This window comes from Anguilla rostrata, chromosome 11 (genome assembly GCF_018555375.3).
Source record: "Anguilla rostrata isolate EN2019 chromosome 11, ASM1855537v3, whole genome shotgun sequence".
In the NCBI taxonomy this organism is placed as follows: domain Eukaryota; kingdom Metazoa; phylum Chordata; class Actinopteri; order Anguilliformes; family Anguillidae; genus Anguilla; species Anguilla rostrata.
Window position 1 is genome coordinate 29203244 of NC_057943.1, and position 24529 is coordinate 29227772.

The 24529-nt window shown below is 45.2% G+C and overlaps 1 protein-coding gene across 2 annotated transcripts; it reads right to left on the reverse strand.

Moving 5' to 3' along the window:
• Positions 1 to 12: 12 nt before the first annotated feature.
• On the reverse strand, positions 13 to 19844 carry klhl21 (kelch-like family member 21). 2 transcript variants are annotated; one of them, XM_064299244.1, is made up of 5 exons: positions 19555 to 19844; positions 11253 to 12335; positions 4637 to 5042; positions 2350 to 2422; positions 13 to 1868 (listed from the first exon to the last, which is right to left on the reverse strand). In XM_064299244.1, the coding sequence occupies exons 2-5, from the start codon at positions 12277 to 12279 to the stop codon at positions 1521 to 1523; spliced, it is 1854 nt and encodes a 617-aa protein (XP_064155314.1). In that variant the 5' UTR covers positions 12280 to 12335; positions 19555 to 19844; the 3' UTR covers positions 13 to 1520. The 2 variants fall into 2 exon arrangements, with proteins under 2 accessions (XP_064155314.1, XP_064155315.1); XM_064299245.1 differs by lacking the exon at positions 19555 to 19844 and adding an exon at positions 12754 to 19531.
• Positions 19845 to 24529: the final 4685 nt, after the last annotated feature.

Consider the following 24529-nt stretch of genomic DNA (forward strand, 5'->3'; position numbering starts at 1 on the left):
GGAGAAGAGAACTAAAGGTCTGCCCGCAGCTTTATTCAGAGATCGCACTGAAAGAACATCACTTTTTTTTTGCCCCAAACACAGATGGTTTGCATGGCAAAAAAATGGATTTGGCCACATCACAAACACTTTTTATGAAAAAAAAAAAAAACAAGAACAAAAAAAGAAAATCACTAGTAATGCAAAGATAATGTCTCACGCAGGTTAGACCTCTACAGCTTACTGTACATTTCACTAATATTACCTGCAAAACACACCGTCGTATACAAAATTAAATCTGAGAATACATCGCAGCTTCCAGTTATCCATGCAGTGATCCTTGTGTCTTCCTCAATGGGAGACTCAGTTTCACCGTTACTTCATGTTAATATCAGGGAAGGGTCCCGTTTTTAACTGCTTTAAAAAACAGCGGCTAAAAACAACAATCTCCCCCAACATCCTTCAGTCAACTTCATCCTCACTTTAACACGACACAGATAAATACATGTACATAAATAACTTCTTTAATTTACTATAAAAATAACCGACCGCGTCCGTCCAGTGACCAGAACTCGGGAGGATGCGACGGATTTCGCATGCAGGCTGACGATGTGGGCGTGGCAAAGCCAGACCCAGAGGCGGGGTCTCGCGACGTGTCGGGGGAGAACGAGGAGCTGGAGCGCTGGGGAGACCGGACGTGACCGGCCTCGCCATCTGGCGCATATGGGCGACAGCATAGGGGATCTCTGCAAATGACGCGACTCAAAGACCGCGCACAGACTGCACTGCACAGAAACGTGCACGTGAATTTAGCTCGATGGCTAGCGCAGCGCTAGGACTCAATAAATCCCTATTTGATTGGATGACGCATTTGGGTGTCCCAATCTGTGATTTCAGCATGGGGGCAATGTGTTTTGGCCTTTGGAATGTCTCTATTGTAAAGGGTTGACTATTGATTACACACATATTCTTACAAATACATGTATTCTTACAAATATTATATTTGTTTTCTGATTAATGCATGTTTCTTACAGCTATTCAGAAACAAGTGACTAAACACACCTACTGTGAAGTAGACTGAATAAATACCATACAGTCTAATGAATACCTAAACTTATGGTGTTTAGGTATTTGTTCCTGCCCCTTTTCCAAGACATCTCAATGATATACAAGAGGTCACTATGATCTACAGGGATACCGTAGTTCAGCTTACAGGTAACGAATGAGTTTGCACAAATCCCGAGCAGCACAACATTGTGTTCAGTTTCCCCACCCGCTACTGTCTCAGTACAGCACCGGGTGCTGATCAACGTCCAAATGTCCTCTCAGCCCCCACGGGACTATCTCTCTTTCCCGCTCAATCGATGCAGGAATCAAAATGTGAAGCTCAGCTAACTGCTTTAGCTGTATTTGGTGTCCGGTTTGGAGTTTAGATGTTTTAGAGTTTTTGACTGGTAAAGTGCGGAGTACTCGTCGTCACGGCGTCGTCACGGCAAACGCGACCGCTGGCGGCGACGGCGGCGACCGGCCTGCGCCCGAGCTCAGTGGGCGGGGTCGAGGTCGCGGTTGAGCTCGCGGTTGTGGTTCTGGTTGTGGTTGTGGTTGTGGTTGTGCAGGGCCAGGTTGCGGTGGTGCCGGTGCAGGTGGATGGCGTTGGTCTCGGGGGCGTCGGCCGGCTCGAAGGCGCTGGGCACCAGCGGCATGAACTGGCGGAAGATGCTGACGCTGCCGTGCCAGAAGGTGGGCTGGGGCAGGCGCCCGGCGTGCGTCCAGCGGCGCGTGGCCGGGTCGTACGCCTCCACCACGTCCGACAGCTCGTACGTGTTGTCGTAGCCGCCGGACACGAAGAGCCGGCCCCCCAGGGCGGCCACGCTGCCGCCCACGTGCACCTGCCGGGGAAGACCAAAAACAGGAGCTCTGCTCATAAGCTGTCTCAGAGAAAGCACTGATCCAGGGTCAGTTTTTCCACTTAGTGCATAATGGACATGGTCAGGGTATGGATAGAGAAAACTGATCCAAAATCAGCACTCCTAAGCACACAAAATTGATGGGAAAACACTTTCTTAAAACCAGGCATTATGTCTTTATAGCCTATATAACTTTACATCTAGGATTCTGGATTTTTTTTCAAAAACTGAAAAACACGGAAATAGTCTTTGTCAGGTCTTTTTGCCAGAAACAGATGAAACACCTGTAATTATAATTACTTTCATAAAAACATTTTAAAATGAACACGCATGCAATAAAAAAACAATGCTGTGATATGGGACCTCAAATTTCTAAAGCTTGACATACAGTACTATTTTCATTTCAAACCCTGTAATCCTCCATCTCGGTTTCCGGGGAATTCTTGAAATGCAGACCACTGACCTGGTTCATGGGGCTGATCTTGTCCCACTCGTTTTTAAGGGGGTTGAAGACGTCCACCTCCGCTGAGTCGTCCCTGCAACACAGACCGTTTTACTGTGAGCCCCAGCTCGCATCAAAACGGCCAGAGCGGCTAGCGCGAGACCAGCGCATTGTTCTGAGAATGTTCCGGTTACTGCAGCGTCGCAGGTCCTTCCTGTCTTTAACTCTGGTGTCAGTTAATTAGAGATGCAGCGTAAATTAGAGATGCAGACACATGCAGGCTGAAAAAGGGTGAGTGCTATCGCACGTATAGAAAAAATGGCCACACTTTGTTGTGGTAAGACTTGTGGGGAAATAAGGGCTATACAACCTAGTTTTATACTAACTACTAAATACATGGGGAAATTTGTAGGAGTTTCATAGCCAAACAAGCTGACTTCATTGTATCTGCAAATTCAAGTAGAATGAGCAGCTCCAGATATCACCCCCTGGCCTTTATAGCTCTCTTGCAAAAATGCAAAACCAATCATCTAACGCCATTCATTACAAAGAATACACGGGGATACGCAAGCTAGAGTTTGTCAGACTGGCTTATAACTACTACATGGGGAAATTTATGTGTAAGAATAAATAACACTGGTATCAAAGGCTAAATTTTGTTCATCGTAAGCTATTTGTTTTCAATATGTGTACTCAAGTTGACCACACATATCGAACATTGTCAAACTTAAGGTGTGGTCCCCTTGCTTTAATGGCAAAGAGGGCAGGGAGGTGGAGATGGAGGTTGTGTTCATGTTGGCAAGATCTGCGCAGACCCTGTATAACTCAGCACATCCTCACAACTCCTGATAAAGTTTATTACAGGAACAAAAAATCCCTGTATAGTGATTTAAGAACACCAGTTTAAGCTAGTCAGCTGATCTGTGCAGATATGGCTTATGTAAATGCAAGCAGAAACTTGTGGCTATATAGTGTCAAATTCTAGAATGGCAGGATGGAATTTTGAACCCAGGTTTGAAAAGACAAAAAAAACTAAACTCATGGGCAGTTACTAACACAAGGAATGTACCCCGCCTTTTGAATGATGATAAGTCCCCCCAAACTTAGGGCAGGGCGATGTGCCACTCAAGTAAAAAAAAAAAAAAAAAAAACTGAAATCTAAATGGTCTAAATATAATTGAAAACCTAGAGTTTTGCAAAAAGATCTGCATCTCGGATAAAACCATTTCAGACTGGTCTAAAGTAGTCATAGGCTTCAGTGTATGTATAGGCAACCAGCCCCCCAAACTCTCAGAGACCAGAGCAACTGCTGCAGCAGGTGCGTTCTTAAACTAGGCAGTCCACACTGAAGAGAATCTCTTCTGAAAACATTCTAAAACCCTCTCATTGGCTGAGGGCTTTTGGAAGTGAACTGGATTTAAGTGTTTCTTCCCCTCCGTGCCCTCTCGCAAAATATTCATTTTGAAGGAACGGCGTCTTGGGGTACAAAACGGTGCCCGATCACTGAAGGCGTTTCTCAGAGAAAAGCCTTTCATTACATTACATTACATTACAGGCATTTAGCAGACGCTCTTATCCAGAGCGACTTACACAACTTTTTACATAGCATTTTACATTGTATCCATTTATACAGCTGGATATATACTGAAGCAATGCAGGTTAAGTACCTTGCTCAAGGGTACAACGGCAGGGTCCTTACCCAGGAATCGAACCTGCGACCTTTCGGTTACAAGCCCAGTTCCTTACCCACTGTGCTACACTCCGTCCTACACTCCGTCCTTTCAGGCATTGATCCTTACATGGTCATGAACCCTAGACAGTTGGCTCTCCACAGCTGTGAAGTCATATGGTGGAGATAGCCCACGCCAGGGGCGTGCCAGTTTAGACACTGCTCAGATTATCACAGCATGGTTCACAGAAGTGTGATACATTTCACACACACCACCTCTTTTTCGCCCTGAATTGCACTGCTCTCGCCAGACTTATAGTAGAGACGAATGGCAGAGAACAGCGGGATGTAGCAGAGCGGTATAGCAGAGCAGTACAGCACAGAGCCATAGCCGAGAAGTATAGCAGAGTGGTATAGCAGAGAAGTATAGCAGAGATGTGTAGCAGAGCAAAATCGTACAGAGGTATAGCTGAGCGGTGTAGCAGAGAACTATAGCAGAGAGGTGTAGCAGGGAAGTATAGGAGAGAGGTGTAGCAAAGCAGTGTAGCACAGAACTATAGCAGGGAGGAGTAGCAGAGAGGCACAGCAGAATGGTGCAGCATACAAGTGTAAGCCAGGCACCATGAGGCTCTCCCTTACCTGACAAAGTAAATGAGGCCATTGAGGGTGACGGTCTTGGGGGCGAAGGACCAGGGGGGCAGCTGGCCGCAGTTGACCAGGGCCCAGCGGCCGGCCCCGGGGTCGTAGCTCTGGATGACCATGGTGTCCTCGCCGGTCAGGGAGCCGATGGCGTACAGGTAACCCCGGCAGGTGGTGGTGGAGCAGTTGTCCATGGGGTGGAGCATGGGCGGCAGCGGCTCCCAGCAGTCCAGGGTGTGGTCGTAGCGCTCGGTGCTATCCGTGGCCACCACGTAGAGCTGGCCCTTCAGCACGCAGGTGCTGTGGTACTCCCGCGCCTTCAGCATGGGCGACACCTCGGTCCACTCGTTCACGCTGGAGTTGTAGCGCCACACGCCGTCGTAGAGCCGCGAGCCGTCCGAGCCGCCTGCCGAGCACATTAAAACACATTTAAACATTTAAGGTGTGACATCACAAATGTGCCATTAGAATGATCTTAACTGAACATAAGGCTGATGTAACAATCACTACTGGTAACTGAAAGGAATGTTCTAGAACACTGTCTTAGAATTTTGAAAGACATTCCGCAAAAAAAACCTACTCTTTAAAGGGTTTAGCATTCAGCAGACACTCCTAGTCACAGCCATTTACAAAAGAGCTCCACAAATGTTTAGGCAAAGAGCAGAGACAATACCGATGTATACCAGTGACACAACTGACGGTAGGAGTCATTACATAACCAGTACAAGAGGAGGAGACTGAGGATAGAGTGCTTCAAGTGGAAAATGTATGTGAGGGCGTTAAATAAATGTAGACGTAAGAGAATTCATCGCAGAATAAATGCTGAAAGTTAAGGGCTTGTGGAACAAGATGCAGTTTGAGCAGGTTGAGTTTTCCTTCTGTGGCAGAAGATGGACTGTGACTCAGCTGTCCCAACTGTTGCAGTGAGCTCGTTCCGCCAGCGGGGGGCCCAGGCTGCCCGGTGCGGAGAAGAGACGAGACGAGGCCGAGAGGGGGAACCCTTCAGCGGTGGGACGGCAGGCGACCCGAGACCGAGGGACGGAGGGAGGGAGGGAGGGAGGGAGGGAGGGAGGGAGAAACAGGCGCCCGACCAGCTGCTGCCGCCTCACTTCCTCAGTGTCGCAGTGCTCTGGAGCAGTAATTAGACCTCCTGGCTGCTGTTCCTCTCCCGCGCGGAGAGAGCAAATTTCACACTAACGATTGCAACATATCAGGAGCTGTGCTGGTTCCTTACTCCCTCTCTCTTTCTCTCACTCTCTCTTTCTCTGAACAGTAAATGCATTTATAAACGCGATATTTTATGTATTTTACACATCTCTCTTACAAAAAAGGTCGTAACCTCAACATAATTACAAAACTTATGAAGCAAATTTGGCTAAATAAAGGTTACAGACGTTTTTTGTCAGTGTCACAGTTTTGTAAAGTCAGGAATGAGCACAAATGCACCTAAGAATGTATAACATTCAGTGCAGTGCGTAAGTATTCGGACAGTGACATTTCTTTTTGTGGTTGCTTTGGTTCTGTACTCCAGCACATTGGATCTGAAATAAAGTAATGACTATGAGGTTAAAGTGCAGGCTGCCAGCTTTTGAGGGCATTCACATCCATATTGGGCGATCCATGCAGGAACTTTTTATACACAGTCCCCACATTTCAGGGGAGCAAATGTAATTGGACAATTGGCTGCTCACTTGTTTCTTGGCCAGCAGTGTGTGTTTGCTTTATAAGCTCATGCACAAAAAAAGCTGACAAAAGGTCTATAGTTTATTTTAGGTGGGGAATTAGCATTTGGAGTCTGTTGCTGTTGTCTTTCATCACGAGGACCAAATAAGTATCAAACCCAGAACAGCAGAGCATTGTGAGGCTGAAAAACCTGAATAAACTAGGCCTAGGTCCTGCTGGGAAAATGAGGAGATGGCAGTTCTTAAAAGAACGTGTCGAAGAGCAGAACGTTAAAGGTAGAAAACAAAACTACAAATTGACTTCAATTTCAAGAGAACCTCTTCAATTACAATCAATGTATCAAAACTGCCAGGCAAGCATATTTTTCCAGACTTATCTCCAAAAACAAAGACACGTCCCACTTTTTATCCTCAATAGTTGACAGAATAATAAATCCTTCTCCTTAAAACTCACACGGAATCACTTTCGTCTGACAAATGTGATGAATTTGCAGTTTTTTTTCCAGAGACAAGATAGGCTACCTGACATAAGGTTAGATATCCCCACAAAATAAAACTGTGCTCACGCCAAAATTGACTCCGCATTGCCTCCCATAAGCTCTTTTACCAACTTTTTCAATAAAGTCTATACTTGCTTTTCAAGAGATTTGCTTAATATTCTCAGATAGATGTGTAAAAGACTACTATAAAGAAGACTACACCAGCATAACCTATGAAGGTTCACCACAAGATGCAAACCACTGATAAGCCTCAATAACAGAACAGCCAGGTTAGAGTTTGCTAAAAAAAAATGCAATGCAAATGCCCTCAAATTAAAGCTGACAGTCTGAAACCTTTCAGTGCTTCATTTTATTATTTATTTTCAAAATTCTAGTGTGCTGGCATACAAAATAGAAAAATTAAAAAACTGGGTCACTGTCCAAATAATTATGCACTGCAGTGTATAAAAACCATATAAAACCAAAAGAGGCAACTAACCCATATAGCGCAGAACGTTCATACAGACAAATGCATATTCCAAACATAGGCTATCTAAAATACCAGTCCATCCCTGAAAACAGTCATTTGACCCTGCTCTGCAATACTGAGAGATCAAATATCACCCCAATGACCACAGGATCTCAGAAGTAACAGAACAGTAAGCATATTTGATGTCTTAAATTTTAACCTCAATTAGACTCCCTGGTTAGGCTAAATAAAGTTCAGTAAAGATATGCACGGTTTTTCACTTTCCTGTTTCTGTATCTGAGCATTATTGGACTTGAGCTCTATTTCAACCTGACCCTAACCATTTTCAAACTTTGGTTATACAGAAACGCATTCTGATTTTTTTTTTTTAACTGCGGTGTGAAGACAATGTAATATAAGTCATCAAAACAGTACAGACTCGAAGTTTCCCATACATAGAGGCGCCGCTGATATATATATTTTTTCTTAAAGCTTCGAGGAAAATGGGCCCATTGGCCCAGAATAACTTTGAAACAAACGCGTAAAGCTGTGCCCTGTATTATACAATGTTCAATATGCCAGAACATTTAGCCTTTGCCATATTCCTCATATTTAGACATGAAACGTGCTTAAATGGTTGCGCTCATTTTCGCTTTTAAGTCCGCTTGTAATGTATAACGTCTTCGGCCGTCGTTAGCTGTTTCAGAGGGCGTTATGGGAGTCTCCTGCGGTGTTGTTTGCTACCCCAACGCATCCGTAGTGAGCGGTAAACGCATACGCGTACTGGCTTTATGGTACGGGTGAAGGAGGTTGGAAACATCGGTGAATCGGCTCGAGTGAAGTTCCAAGAATCAGCTACGCGTGCGCGCAGCAACATTTAGTTGCAAATACGACAACTCTTACAGGAAACACAAAACAAAAAAATCGTGGGAGAAACATGAAGTGTTTCCAATCTCAAGTTTTCATTATGAAGCGAAGCAGTGTACGGTCGTGTGTCCTGTGAAGATGTCCTTGTGCATTTCTGCATTACGACCGCAGCGAAACGCGCGTTCGTGAGCTTCTATCCCGGTCAGCTGTCCCTACTTCATCGTGGGTGACATCTGGATGTCATTTTGTTACGGCACAAGGACGAGGATAGCCTTCATACCGGCAGTTTGCCATTCCGTAGATTTGGCATGGGTCTGCTCTATTGTTGGCAGTGTTCAATAGGGCTGTCATCACAATTATGGGGGGGGGGTAAGGCTATAGCAGGGGGTGCAAAAACAAGTACTACACAATTACCAGTGGCCTATCCGTACCAGTTTCTCGTAATCGTCTTCTATGCAATTACAAATGGAACGAGTAGCCTACGTGGTGCTCCTATACTGTGTTCTAGCTACAATTCATTAGATTACGACTTAAGCACATAGGCCTACATCCACAGTTTCTGCCCTGTATTGAAACCCTCTGCCTTAAACTGTTGTAAAATAAATTAATTCCATTAATATAAAACAAAAAAATATTAATCGGTCTAGGCGCAAACATTAAGCTAAAATAAAGTCACTTTATGATAGGCAGCAGCCTATTATTACACCGTGTTAACCGTGCACCATTAGGTTCAGCAATGAAGACAAGCACTTTGTCGGGTCACAGGGAATACCATACAGGGGTGTCTATGTACCAAATACCTGCTTTGACAGAGGAGTCGTGCGCAAATGCGCACACATTTCATCACTTGTTTTTCCAATAAAGGAGAAAGCAAAAATGGTTATCTCGCCGCCACAATATCTAAACAAGTTGACTTAAGAATCCGAATGTTTTGAAATTGTACAACCGAAAACGTCCTGTACACTGCATCTGTACGGCCTGTCTCTTCTAAGTCAACATTAGCTGTAATTGTACCATCGTAAAAAAGATTAAGAGACTACTTTTATTTTCAGAAAAACATTGGCTCATGTTCAGAACTGCCATACCTTCCCTTCTCTCCAACCAGCTGGACCAGTCAGCTAAGTTCAAAGTGTATGCTTTTATTAAGAAGGTTGCGAGACATACGCGGAAGAGAACGCAAATTTTAGAAGGTACACAGACAAACTCAGACGGCATACATGGTGAGCGTGACAGCCCAAGTGTTCAGATACTTTTTTTTGTTCTGTTTGCATTCTCCGGAGTTGCGGTGGACAGCTTGACAAAGTTGAGCTTTGTACTAAGCCAGGTACTAAATCAAGCTGTTGTCAACTGCGCGTACGCACGCTTTGGCCAAGGCGGCCAGTCAGTCAGTTTTTCATATTGCCAGCCTAAATGTCCGTTCAAAACGGACATAAATGTTATATTGAAAAACCAGTCTAATTATATTTAAGCGCCCATATTTGTGGCCATCTACTGGTCAAATTGGCCATATAATTTTAAAAGTCTGGCTAGGCCAGTGGTTGTCAGTAAGCGGGTAACCTTTTCCCAAACATCTCCGTGTAGCCTCTGTAACAGGAGACCACCAGCTCGGTGTGCTCTTAACGAGCCAGCAATAGTGCTGCTGTCGGCGCCTGCCAACTATTTGTTTTCCCTTTTCGAGACCCAGGCTTCCTCTGCAATAAAAAAAATAATCCCTTTGCTTCAGAACAGAGCCCAAACACGGAAGAGGCTGAACTGGATGTCTCAACCACACGGCAACTGGATGCCATAACCACACACATCATTTACAGCAAGAAATCAGTATTTCCTGATTAAGCAGGACAAAAGTCAGGGAAAAAAATCCCATCCCTGGAATACCTACTGAACCTGGTATTCCAGTCATCCAGATTTATACTGACACCACCACGGGGTTTCATTCTGTGTGCACCTGGGAAGCTCCATGTCATAAGGGCGGCTCCAAAATGTTTCCCTCCCAACGCGCCCCCTCCCCCGGAGGTGGTTTCCTGTACCTCACTCAGCGAAATTTAATAAAAGCGCTATTTCATAACTGGGAAAACAGGAGGCCCTGCCACACGAAGAAACATGCTGTGACACTGACGTGTAGACTATAACAGTTGCGTTGAGTGTTTAACTGGGTGACTTTCTACTAAAGACGACAAAAGTAATTTCTTAGGGCTGTTTCATACATCTGCGAAGTACTGGTAAATATCTGGAGCGGTGTTGAGCGGCATATACTAAGGTTGCACACCACGTCCACATAGACATTGCGTACCTTCCCAAGAATTTAAAAGCGCGTGGATAGCAATGACTGTCTGCATACGCCACACAGATAATGACAGGTTGACTGGTGAGGTGAGGTATGTAGGTCCTGACATTAAGTATGATCTATCCATGTATAAATCCCCACCGCAAACAATGCTGTCACGCATGGATAAAACCTCCAGTTTGAAAGGATTAACTGGAGGCTGCAGTTCAATAAGCCTAAACAAAACAAGACTAAACCAAGTCATAAACAGTGTGACAGTAACGTCCGAAATATGGAGAAAACAAATGATTCGCTCTGTCTGTCAATTACCCAGTATTCTCCAATTATTATTGCACCTTCACTTAAGGGGGTGGTATGAATGGTTGAAAACTACACCATTTATTGCACTAAGGAAACTGTGGTCAACATCCCATTTAAATGCCTTAAAAATACTTCTGGACTGATGGATAAAAATTTACCCCCTCCAAGTTCACTTACGAGTTACGACTCCACACCTGGATGGTCGGTATATAGGCCTATGTTGATTTGCATTCCTAATTATTAATTGGGTATACTTCATTAACTAAAGGTACTGTAACTTAATTTTCTTAAACAGCTGTATGCATTAATGCTGGTCGACTCCTATATAAGACAACAGCAACATGTTTTCACCAAGTATACTTGCACAATCTGCATTTGTTGGTCAAGTAAATAACAAGCCTAATTAAACAATCAAGAGCAAAACTCTGTATGAAATCCTGAAAATGTTCAGACATTGTTGTGCTGATTGTTGTTTCATGTCTTGCAAGGCCTTCCATACTGATGCATAAAAAGTCCCCCCCCTTCCAGTGCTTACCTGTGACATACATGTCATTGCCTAGCGCGGCAATGCTGTACCCGCCACCCAGGTGGTCGGGGAACTCGGCCAGGTAGCGCCACTGTCCCGTCTGGGGGTTGTAGCAGTCCACGGTCACCAGCTCGTCGCAGTCCTGGTCGCACCCGCCCACCACCACCAGGATCTCGGCCAGGCCGGTGGAGGGGCGGGGCCTCATGCGCTGGCAGGGCCGGTCGTGGCGGTCGTACTCGCAGGACTGGAAGGCGCGGGCCTCGCTGACCAGCCGCAGGCAGGCCGGCGACAGGTAGACCAGCGGGTCGCTCTCCACGTGCGCCAGCAGGAAGAAGCGGCGCACGAACGGCAGGCGCACCTGCTGCAGCAGCTCGGGCCAGTAGTGCAGCCGCCGCTGCGGGTCCGCCTTCACCCAGCGCGCGGCGATCTGGTAGGCCGTCTCCTCCTTGTCCACCGCCAGCCCGTCGTCCGACACGAACTCCAGCAGGCGCTTCCAGGGCAGCCGCTCAAAGTCCTTGCCCTTGGCCAGCTCCACGATGTTCTTTAGCACGAAGCGGCGGGCGCTGGCCGCCAGGTCCCGGCAGGCGTAGGCCTCGGCGAAGTCCTGGATCTCCAGGCAGTTGGAGACGTCCAGGCGCTGCTCCAGGAAGGCGCAGCAGGCCTCCTTGACGGAGGGGAACTGGAAGAGGTCGGCCGTCTTGAGCAGCAGGTCCACGTTGTCGTGGGTGACGGTCACGCGGCCCGTGTAGCAGAAGTCCACCAGCAGGCCCAGCAGCTCGGCCGACACCTCGTGGAGCACCACGCGGTCCATGGCGCTCTCGCGCAGGGTGCCCGCGAACATGGCGCGGAAGTAGGTGCTGGCGGCCGCCAGGACCGTGCGGTGGCAGTGGAACTCCCGGCCCTCGGCGCAGAGCGTCACGTCGAAGAACTTGCGCTCGGCGCGGAGCTCGTGGATCCCGCGAAGGAGGTTGAAGGCGTGGGAGGTGTCGAAGAAAGGCAGCGTGGAGGGCTGCGTCTGTATGGCGGGCTTCTCCATCGGGGCGGCGCTCTTGCTCTCTCTCTCTCTCTCGGGAATCAAAAGGCTGTGACCATCTACACAGAGACAAAGTCATCATTATGATTACCACAAACCACATACATTTTTACAATACATTTTCTATAAAACCCAATAAGCGGATCCATTCCCAAGAAGATACTCTAAACACCATTTCAGGACCACCACAACAAACTCATTTAAACAAGTTTCAGTTCATGGTATCACTGCTGTAAGCACACCATGCAGAACCAAAATAATGTATGCCATGGCAGTCTACAGTACTCCAATAAAGTATTTTCATACCTATAAAGGTGTACAAAGGACTACTACCGCTCATACATTCTACAAAGACTAACAAATTTATACACTTGGATTAGTAGAGACCAATAAGTTTTAACTAAAGACAAATCCCTGAAACTCCGAAAACTCCACATCCAGAAAGTTCAGACATGCTGAGAAAAGGTTGATAATTACCTGCAAAAAGCCCTTTTGGGAACTGAAGAAAGAAAGACGGAGTGCGACGGAAGAAAGTCGGTATGTTCTAGAAGGTGCGAGCCAAACTGTGGTGACTGTGAGCAGTTCCTGGTACGTGTTTAAGAAAGTGAGCCGTGCTCTGCTCCAAGGCTATAAATACTCTGGCTGTGTCCATTTTCAGAGAGCGGGGGTGGGGGCGGCTGTACACCTCATGCCCTCCTAACTCACACTGTGAGGATTACATCAACCACCTCCTCCCTCCCCCACGTACAGGAATAAGCCATCCCAAATGACTTCTCCAGCATGTGCAACGCACTGCTTTTCGTCATTAGAGGTAAGGACTAAACACAGATTTCCCAGCAAACAACCGAGCCTATTCATCAAAATTTGGCCCACTAGAATAAAAACAATCCTAGAATAAAAAAAAGAGGTCATGGACAAAGTAAGCAAGTTGCGACTGAAACTAGAATGCAACATTTTTAGGAAGTGTCAGCGTAAAACAATAACCACAACATTAAGTCGGGACCAAAACAAGTCAAATATTTAGGGTTTATTTTGGCAGTATATGAATGCAGACTGTAGCCTTCAACAAAAGAGCTTTGACACATTCCTCTTCTAAAAATATGGCTCCCCTCAAACACGGCCTCAGAGGAAGCTCCATTTAATGCTGACCTTTGACCTTCTTCCAGCATCACCTATCAGTCCAGCACTCACGGCGACCTCAACTCTCCAGGCCACGGGGGACCACAAGTGTGCATCACTGAGTGTTACAAGAGGGATGTCCTCTTAATGCAGTACTATCAGGTTGAAGCAGTGCAGATACGTTTGCTTCAGTTAAAACGGTGTCTGTTTTGCAGGTGTCGGGAGGAGGAGGGGATCACCACTAAGCTTGGCTGCTCTTGTGCATATGGATCAGACAGGAAGACCAGCCGAGCTCGCACTGCCTAATTTTCCCGACCGTTCGTTTTACTCGCCCGGTCTTTTTCAAACTTTGCCTGGGACGAAAACAGGTCCGCTGAAAATATCCTAAATTTCCAGGTGGTTTTAGGCTAGCCTGCGCGCAGCTCGACCCCTTCGCTCGAAATCTCAGGGGGATCGAGGATCTCGTAACGGACGGACAGGCCCGGAGCGCTCGGCTGCGAGGGACGGGAAGACCGGCGAGACGGCGAGGGGCCTGGAGCGCATTCCGCACCGGGATCTCACGAGGCGAGGCTCAGCGGCCCTACGGAGATCAAACGGAGCCCGGGCCGCACACGCAAGCTCGTTAAGACCCTTTTATAAGGTGGAAGCCAGTATTACTGGCTACTCGAAAGGGGACCACCCTGGACACTGCACTTTACGGCTTCAGGTTATAGGGTACGATAAGGGCAATAATCGCAGTTCCCCGTCCTGTTCTCAGGCTTCTGATACAAGCTGAGCTGGGAAAAGGCTAGCAGTAGCCTAGGGTGGCTGCCTGCTTTATAGGCCTAATGCAACCAAACGTCTAGTTTTACATGAGGTAAATCTTGACCCCTAATCCTCAGGGACTGTCGAGAAAAAACAGCCAGTAAAATGTCAAATAACAGTCCGCTTTGCCAATCACGGATGCTATTCGAAGTATGTTTGGAACTTGCATATCCGGGATAATATAAACACTGTATTAGGGAAAATAACTTGCATTCTCACAAATTCCTTCTAATCAGATTTTGGTATCTTTTTATGTAGAGGGCAAATCAGTAACTTGCTAAACCGGATCAGAGTGCTAGTGGTTTGAGAAAGTGACCTCACATCAAATGCTAATGGGCCTGATCTCCGGCCAGGTCATACCACAGATCTGCACAGCCCCCGCAGTCCCTCTGCCCTGAATTCCACATCGCAGAGGACGACTAGACTAATGCCAGTGATATCCACTGATGTACAATCACGCGAACGTCCCTGTGACTCAAAGCTCCGCGTAAAGCAAAAATAGTGATAACCTGTCACGCTTTGTGCCACCTCTGCATGAACTCTGTTCCACCTTGCTCAAGGGTACCACAGAGAACCTTCTGGAATGGTGCAAAGACTCATCCCTCATCATCATTCTCCAACCTATGAGGTTCAAATGTCGATTTTTATCAAGTATTGGTGATTGAATGAATGGACAAAATGTCTGCAGCTGCTTACAAATTTCCTACAATGCAGCAGGCCTGACATTCAGCTAGACCCAAGCTGAATATGCGAATTTGCCTGTTCACTGCAGAGATGTAGGCTAACACTTGAATGCATTTGTACTGTGTGCTTGTGTTTGTAAATGAAGAACTTTGTGTGCAAAATAGCCAATCTTAGAAGCAAAAGAGAAACACAAACAGCCACAAAGTCAAACCTGACAGCAGAAATCATAAATGAGCCGATGCAGTTTTAGAGAGCACAGAGCGTGAGGAAACCCTACTCCCCTCCCTAAATACCTGCGAGGGTATTAAGCAACCGGGGTGATTATGAGGCTTCTGTTTACCACCCCGGACCGAGAATAGCAGACAAAATAATAACTTGGCATGAAGCGGGAGGGCCGGCTGGTTCGGTATGTGTAGACTGGGAGGGGAGCTCAGACAGAGGGCTGTGTGGAGACCACGTGACCCCCAGGCCCCACCCACTTGAAAGCATGCCACACATGCACCCCACTGGGGGGGGGAGGCCACATGCTGCCTCCGTGTCACGGCACCACAGCTGCCCGAGCCAAGGTGTGCGCTCATCCTCCAAACTTAGGAAGCGCAAGTCCCCAGGAGAGAATAACCCTCCTAAATACGAGGAGGAAAAGTTTCAGCACTTTTGCCCCAGGGACGGATGCGCCGATTACACAACACAGAAGCGTCATCGTGTTGCTGCCCTGTTTACGGACTCCTTGCCTGTCCGTGTCCTAAGTATCCATGTCTCTCCATCACCAAAGAGATTAACTTCCTCAAGGCAAACCAACTGGGTTTCAAGTACCGAAACCGCTCCCCCCCACAGTCAAGCCTGACTCAGCGAAAGCACAGTCACCCGGCTCCGTCCTCATCCTCTTCCACTTGTCTGCCGCGTTCAACAGTGTGGACCCCCGATCCTTCTCTCACCCCTTGGGGAGATGGGCAGTCTCAGGCTGTGCCCTTGAGTGGGCTGCTGTAATGTCTACTGTAACCGGCCTACCAGCCTGCCAGCCTGTGCCACTATGCCGCTGCACCTGGTCCGGAATGCCGCTGCCAGCCCGGGTCTTCAACTTGCCAAAACCTGCACGTGTCACGCCGCTTTCGCACGCTCTTCGCTGGCTTCTGGTGGCAGCGCGTGTTCAGCTGGAATCTCTCACACTGGCATACCAAGTTGTGAATGGAACGGCCCCTTGCTATCTTCAGGCAATGATCGAACCGCCACACCATCCGACGGAGGAGCGGCCTCGCCCAATCAGTCTGGAAGGCCTCGCTGCCTGTCTTCTGCAGACGTCCCTAAACTCAAAATGCACCTCAACATTTCTTCCTAAACGTTGGCTGCGCTTCACCCTTTTCCTGGGGTCAATGTCCAAATTCTTTTTGGCCTTCTCAATGCAAATTAAATGGTATACTATGCAAATAAATGGTAAATTACTATTTTAAATCTGCTTTAAAAAGAACTAGCTCTTTGAATTTTTCCTTTCACTCATGTGGATTACAGACAGCCTATTTCAGGTTTAATAAGACAGGTATTGGCTGGTTCACCACTTAGGGGTCAAAGGTTCAATTGTATTTCAATCAAAAAATAAACAAATGCATAAAAACTCAGGACTTGAGCCAAGTGCCTTGACGGTGACACGCACATGAATATGACTGGACCCACCTGTAGCTCTTATGCTATTGGCTTACCATGCGAAATGCACTTTTGTAAGTGGCTTTAGCTACAAGCATCCGCTAAATGGCTAAACTGTAAATGCTCATGCTGACAAAGGAAGGATTCTGAAGATGACCCAAAATGGTGGCATGACCACTTAGGGGCCTACTGTACGATCCGAACCGCATGAGGCTTGACCTCTGAACTCAAACCCCAGCACTGATAAACCGGGTTCTGTTTCTGGCACCACTTCCAAGCTGAAGTTAAAAATTAATTAAACAAACAGCTCGTTAAATTTTCATTACGTCTGCGGCCCCGTTCAGTTGAAGCTTGAAGAACTTAAGCCACTGCAGATCGGTGGTTTTTGCTCCTGTCCCTGGAGAGCTGCAGAGTGGCTAATCTTTATTTTCCCCCTTAAAATCAGCAATCGGTTCAGACCCGTAAAACCAGGTGAGATAAGTTAACTGCAATCGACTGCTTTAATTGATCAATTAAGTGCTGAATTAGAGTGGGGAAAAAAACTCTCCACCCTGCGGCTCTCCAGGGGCAAGCGTCGATACTGCTGCCATAGCGGGAAACCAAATTAGCCATTGTGACAACAGCACAACATACTGCCTATACTTTGTTTTTAATTGGAGTTTATTTGGCCTTTGGCTTTGGTAATTATAAATGTCAATCCTCAGAAAGTCCTGTGCCCATCCCTTCAAACACCATGAACGTTTTACATAAAGCAGTAACACCTGAAAGGTGCAATGTTGACATCTTTTTTCCTCCCAAAAAGGATGAACAGCTTTCCATTTTTCCAAAAATAAAACGAGTACACAGAGAGGAAGGCCTACACCTCTGAGGATTCCACTGTTTAATGAATGACTCCCCACCCCCCCCCACAGACACACACACAAACACGCAGAGTTCTTCCAGAATATAGCACATGCTTCCCGGTGGTATGACATTACTGCTGATTCATTCTTGAAGTGTGCGTATGCAGATGTAACATTCAAAGACTGGATATAACCATCAGCAGACTAATCATGTGCCAAGTCACATCCTGAACCAGTTTCAAAAGGCAGCCGCTTCTTAATAACAGGGATGAATAGCCCCTGCTGCTCTGGGAGCTCATTTTTAAATTCTCTACAACGTAACCTCTGATTCCAGGACATAGATGAAAAAACTGAATCAAATGGTAACCATCAGAGATTAAAGTATGTGGACATTTCTTACCCTGGAGCAGGAAAGCGCATTTTAATGATTCAGCTACCTAGTGAATCACATACAACAACACTTTCCACAGGCAGACTAATGTAATAACATGAAACAGATTAGCCTGGATAACATCTACACCAGTGGCACAGTTTCAGCAGAGAGATTTGGGGACAAGACAGTAGCCTAGTCAAGGGGGAAAGTGTGTGTGGGGAGGAGGGGCTGCAGTGCAAGAATTTAGGCTAGGTTACATCTGGACAGCAAGACTGAATAAACGGAATAACCTAAATCAAAAACAGCCTTTTCGTTCCGTCCACCAGCGTACAGTACATCAGAGCAACTGATGCTGACCCCTGCTGGAGAAATCTGGTACACACACGTTGAAAATAATAACCATGTTTCACCTAAAACAAAAAGACTAGTTTGTACAAAACCCTTGGACCAGACTATATTACTGTGTATACAACGTTTGCTGCTGGACCATACAAGGCATGTAACATTGCAGCTGCACGATACCGCTGCTAAGAGACTACAGGAATGTTGAACATAGCCTACTAGGCTATTTGACAGAACGAAAAAAGTGAAAAAATGAGCCCGTCCCTTTCTGTGAAAAGGGCATGTCAGTCTCTCTGTCAGTGATCCCCTGGTCCATGGCTGCTTTAAGGCTTTCAATCAAACATGCACTGGTTTGAGGCTTTGAACCTGTTGTCCATACGGCAACAGAGACTGGTGGTTCTGTAAACACAAAACAGGCACGTGCAGAGTGCAGACACAACCTGCCCCAGCCAGAACCGACCTTGTGCCCTCTATGAGCACAACCGCCATTTTCAGCAGCCAAGTGTGATTTTGCCATAAAAAGGCAACGTTTTACAACAAAGGACCGCTTGAGCCATCGCACTCCTTCTGAAGCAGCTTCACAGCTCACTCCAAAGGAGTAGCCTATTCAACAGTAAGCAACCGGTCCCCAAGCGTGGAATTAGTTATGGTTTCTTCCAGCTGTCCGTGGTCAAGGGGCTTTCAAATATAGGCCAACACGGCAAAGGAACGCATAATTTAACTTTCGGGCACGTGCATCTATTCCCCAAATTTCCACCAACTACAAAGCCATTTTAATCTATTTAATGTAGCCACTGTTTATTCCTATGCATATGCCTGGTTATTTTTGTCTGTGAAGAACGACTATGACTCATGATACGTGATAAGAGCAACTAACAATAATACGTAAGGAAACAGTAGGGAATGACAATATGACTCTGACTAATGGCTAAATAAGATAAGAAAACTAATGAGTTTCAAATTGACAGATGGGGGGTGTAAACAGTCTACAGGAAAGGATCTCACGAGACGTGTTGCAATTTCAACAGCCAATAATACAGATTAGTCCGGTAATTTTCTGAAAACGGATTATTGAAGGTAGCATTACTATTCCCCTGATATGTTTTCAAAACGTAACAATGGAATTAAGAACAACCACGTTACCAACCTCACCAACGTTTAACAAATGGTTACACGTAAAATATGTCCATGCTTGTTAGCTAGGGTTTGTAATTGTGTTGACGTTGCGGGACATTCAATACATCCAGCCCTTCAAAGCCAACGACAACCAAAACACAACGCAAATCGTAAACACATTATAAACAAACCGAAATGCCACAAAGCAGCACATCGACGTTTCTGTCTCGGGGCACAAGACATGCCGACTGCTCGCGACGCAAAACATCGCCTGCTCCTTAGCTTTGATGACGAAAATCAGCCCATCCACTCCACCATCCACAGGCAAAACCAGACAGTCACTAGCCGATTTTCACTTACCCAAGTAAATATCTTAACGCTTCTTTTAAAAAGTGGTTGCTTCGGCTGTTAAATTTTACGTATAGCTAGATTCAGAAGTTTCCGAAAAGAAACTTTGACCTAAAAGTAGCACACAGTTTTCTCCTCGTCTTGTTTTCACTCTGCCATGAACCCATAACAGTTTTGGCCAGATCAACACTCTCTGACTCCTCATTGGGTGAAGCACAGTCTGCTGCGTGACGTTTCAGCAAGTTTCAATGTCGCAAAACTGTTGCATGACAAATGTGACTGTTTTCGCGCACACACGTGTTTATTACTCAATGTAATGTGTTCTGAAAATAATTACCTAGCTAGTAACATAAAATGTTGTGTGTCAGCTTTCATATGTTAGATCGTTATTTGCTTGCCGTTTATTCCAAAATGGCCTAACTCTTTTAAAAAGTAACGGATAGCTTACATCTTAAAAGTCTACCTATATTTGAGACCATCTAATTACCTCAGCTGAAACAACGGAGTGACAGGGTTGAGGTCGTATAAACCCAATTGGTTTTTGCGCATGGTATTGGCAGATCACCTTTCAAATCCGCCATTATAGACGGGAAGGGGAGAGAGTCTTGTCCAGAGACTCGCAGCGCCCCCCGGCGCTGTCTTTTTGTAATTTCCAAAAGATGGAATATAATTACACAGTAGCTATTAGGCGAGTGCGAGTTTCAGTTCAAACTATGAAAAACAGCTACAATATTTAAAACACTACGACATTCGCCACTTTTCCAAAATTCTGTTGATCTATTCTCGATTCAATGGGAGTGCAGGATATGTAAACAATGTAAAATTAGCATTATTCCGATGAAGTATGGAGATAGATTATGACGTCTATTAGATATTATTTAACATATAGGCTACAGAATGTATTTTACTGGATTAACCGGTGGAATAAATAATCAGATTATAGATATATTTAGGGATTTCCAGTAGCAGCTCGGCTATTAATTACACCATAGAGATTAGCCTACTACAGGAGAGCCATTCATTCAAACCAGTAAACTATTCAATTTGTGAGCGGTAAAAAAAAAAGGACTATCCTTAGATGTGCATTACCCCAAATGTACGCTTAACTTTCTTTTTGATTCGTGTAAGCCTAGTGCATGAGGATAAGCTGAAGAAAAACAAAAACAAAGCTGTAACATTTTGGCGTAGGCGTTTAAATTGACAGGCTTAGCCTACCAGCATACCTCCATTGTTTGATATCGTATTTTATTCGAAGACAGGTTGACTGTAACTTCAGGCCTTCAGTCGTGGGAGTAGGACAGCCTACTTTCCTTCGGTGTAGACAACCTTGCTTAAGAACGGCAAAAGACTTTGAAAGTCCTTGAGTCGTGCTACTTCGCAGATATCGAGTGCATTTTACTTGTTTCCCGGTAGAGCAGGTTTGTTTGTTTGTTTGTTTCGTCAAATGCATAAACCATGACCGTTCTGTCTCTGTAGATACATGTTCCGTTAAGCCAAATGTGGGCTCTCAAACATGCATTTATCATCAAACTAATGTAAGCGTTGGGGCCCAGTTCAGATCTACAGCCTACTGGCAGGCTTGGTGGGAGCTGTGGATACTGCTCTTTCCAAACTCTGGAGCTCCATATTGATTGACCGCGTCCCCCAGGGCAACTCAGAAACGACTCTTTGTCAACGTTTGGAAAGGGGCGACAGGTTATCCAGGATGACAAATTCGAATGGATCATGGATTTGGCAAGTGCAAAAATAGCTTGAGCGCATAAAAAGATGACTGCAGTCCACTTCGTCTGACATCACAAGGTCAAGTTGTCCAGCATTGCCCCTGTGGCTTATTCTGTGCAAAATGAAAATGCAATCAATGCATGAACAGTTTGTTCTCTCTGCCGCAGTGTGAAATGTTAAATGTTCCTTACAAAATGTTCACAATATATGTAAATGCCCATTAAGGCTTACTTTCCATATGTATTTCCCCATATATCAAAGCATGTATCCTTATATTGCTGCATGGCTGTGTTTCAGTGTGCTTTGGAATGGAGCTTAACCTCTCAGAATCCGACTATTATACTCAGAAATGCAGACATAGTCTAATACGTTGTATAGGCAGGTATTGTTCTTCCCCAAGTTGACCAATGATATTTGAAAGATTTTCTCTTTGAACAATCCTGAAAACTCCATGTTACTGCAAAAAAGATCTGAACAAAAAAGTGAGAAGATTGCGAAATGTGTCTGGCACGGATCCAGAATCGATCGCAACATCTGCAGCTCGGATTTCGGCTGGCCTCCATATGCACAGCAGACTTATAGGGCCTATACTCTCACAGTTCCAGCAATGTACTATCATCATTGGCCCAGACCCCAAGTGTTGCAGACGACAAACCTACCCTGAATTCTTGTATAAACTCCCACCCCTCTCTATGACAGACAGCTTCTCCCCCCACCTTCAAGTTTAGCTACTTCAGAAAAGGTATGAACAACAGCATTGTCAAACATGGTCTGACAATGCGTCATACAAACCAGTACCTTTGAAGCATGTGGAAGCCTTAAGACTCCCATGTCCACATCACCTTAGCGCTGTTCTTTGTACAACATCTCCAAGTTCAGCATTGAAGCTCCTGCCAAATGTGCTCCAACAACCAACCCTTTCAAAGTCACTGTCTTCTTCTTGCCATGGTAGGCAGAATACTGGGCACTGGGCCTGCCTAGAATTTTTATAAAGAACCAGAAGCATGATGGAATGTTAATTGCTTAATTAATTCAGGAACCATGCCCAAGGTGCACCATCAGGAATTTTGGGCCCCTGAAAAGATTTCACATTGGGTCCTCCTGCCTCCCCAGAAAATCTATGTTCTAAAATTTGTTGAGAGCCCCTGTCCGTCATGGCCCTAGGAATCATCCTAACTTCCCCTTCCCCCTTACAGTGTCCCTGACCACACCTGTGTGGAAGCACGTGCTTTAAATGTACTTTGCAGCTCTCACTTACTCACGTTTCCTTTATATTTACATTTACCTGTAGCTTGTAATTCATTTGAACCATGCAGTTAGGATGCAACTAGCTAAGCATGGGCAGAAAAATAAGCAGGTAGCCAGTGACTAGCACTATCATGGTACTAGCTAGAACTTATATTCTTTGTCCAATTCAGTTTTTTAAGATTTCAGTATTTGCAATAATAAGCTTTTTTCGTAAATGCATTTTTGTAATGACGCACCTGAATTTACAGTTGGGTAGCTTGTCCGAATAGATTGCCTCTACTAAACCTATAACACAACCTATACAATCATTTGTAAAACCACAGAGAATTGTGGCATACCATTTCATTAAAAAAACACCTCCCAACCAGCAAAGCAATGTTGCCAGTGTATTGCAATACTGTAGTAACAGCCATAGAAAAGGCTCTGAGCTTCAGTTACAGTAGCAGTGGTTGGCACGAGAAGTCTTGAGATTAGCCTCCTACTGATTTATTTATTTTAAATTTTTTAATGAAAAGGACAGGGGAGCTGCTCATATCTGAATCTGCCTGTTGAGTTTACACAGTGAATCGGTCCAGGCAGTGCCTCCGTGCCTTTTGGGTGGGTGGTCAGAATTCCGTACCATCTCATTAACTCATTGGATCCTACCCAGACCCCATTACCATCCGCTTCCTTCCAAGGCCTTCGGAAAACAAATATTATTCCTGCTCGAGTCCCTGCTAAGGAAATAATTATGCCCGTATCTTTATTTGAGTATAATATTCGTGAATGTGCGCATGTGTGTCAGTTATCCTCCCATGCGTGCATATATTGCACCCTCATTGGCTATTCTTAGATTTGACTTAAGCTGCACCTCAGTAGGATTCCTGCCAGTTATAAAGAATATTTAATGTGAGCTTTTTTGATTTGCTCTGGGATCTGCAGTCATTTTTGTGGCTGAGCTGAAAGAGTCTTCCTCAGCAGAGTGTGTGGCTTGCTTCAGAGCGAAAGCCTCACACCAGGCAGATTGTCGGCACTGATGAGCCTCTTCAGAGTTTTTCCCTGTCATTGATGTAGAAGGAGGCTCATTGATGGCCACCCAGCCACATTTATTTTTTCCTGACCTTTTCTCCTCATTACAGAGTGTCCTATTGGATTTCCCCTCTTTAAAATTCTGCCGTACGCTGTGTCACCTTGAGGAATGCTGGGAAATAAAAGGTCCTCATTTGTTGAAATAAAAGAACAATTGGAGGTATGACAAAGGCCTGACTTTAATCAACATTTGCCCTTAACACTGACTTGCAACGGAATGCAAATCAGTTATCACTGAGACTTCGCTGACATGGTGTCCATGAATAATTACAATGTAAGTCTTCCTAAATATTAAACTCTAATTACACTCATAATTAGGAGTATCCCAGTTTATTCAAATATGCTCAGTGCTACAGAAATAAAACTAGATTTCACCAGCGAAACATCCATGAAAAATGAAATTCTCTAGATCTACAGTAGAACACAATAAAGCAGTATATGTATGTAGTTCTAAACAAATTAAGTAAGTAATAGTAATATAATGTAAGTAAGGTAATATTTCCCATTTTGCTGAATTCTGAAGTTAATGCTGCAAAACCAATGCTGCTGCTGCACTTGAAGGTAGCAGCTGTCATTTATTGAATTCAGTTTTTTAAAAGTATGAATAACATGCATGTAATACGCACTTTTCTAATGACGCTTAAAAATGCATTCACAAATTCACAAAGTTCAAACATGTGGTATCATCTGTATTTCATGTGTTTAACTAGGTCTATTAATATTTTTGTGCTAATATGTTTTAATAGTCCAAGCACTTAACATATTGTGAAAAATACAATATGTTGTGTGCTTCATCTTAATTTTGTGTGTTGTCACCACCCACGGCAAAATACAAAATTCGCACTGAGTCTCACAGCTAATACCCACATTACAAATGTATCACGAGCAGCCTCCAAAAACAGAAATAATTTAGCCCCAATTCTAGAAAACTAATGAAAATTAATCATCG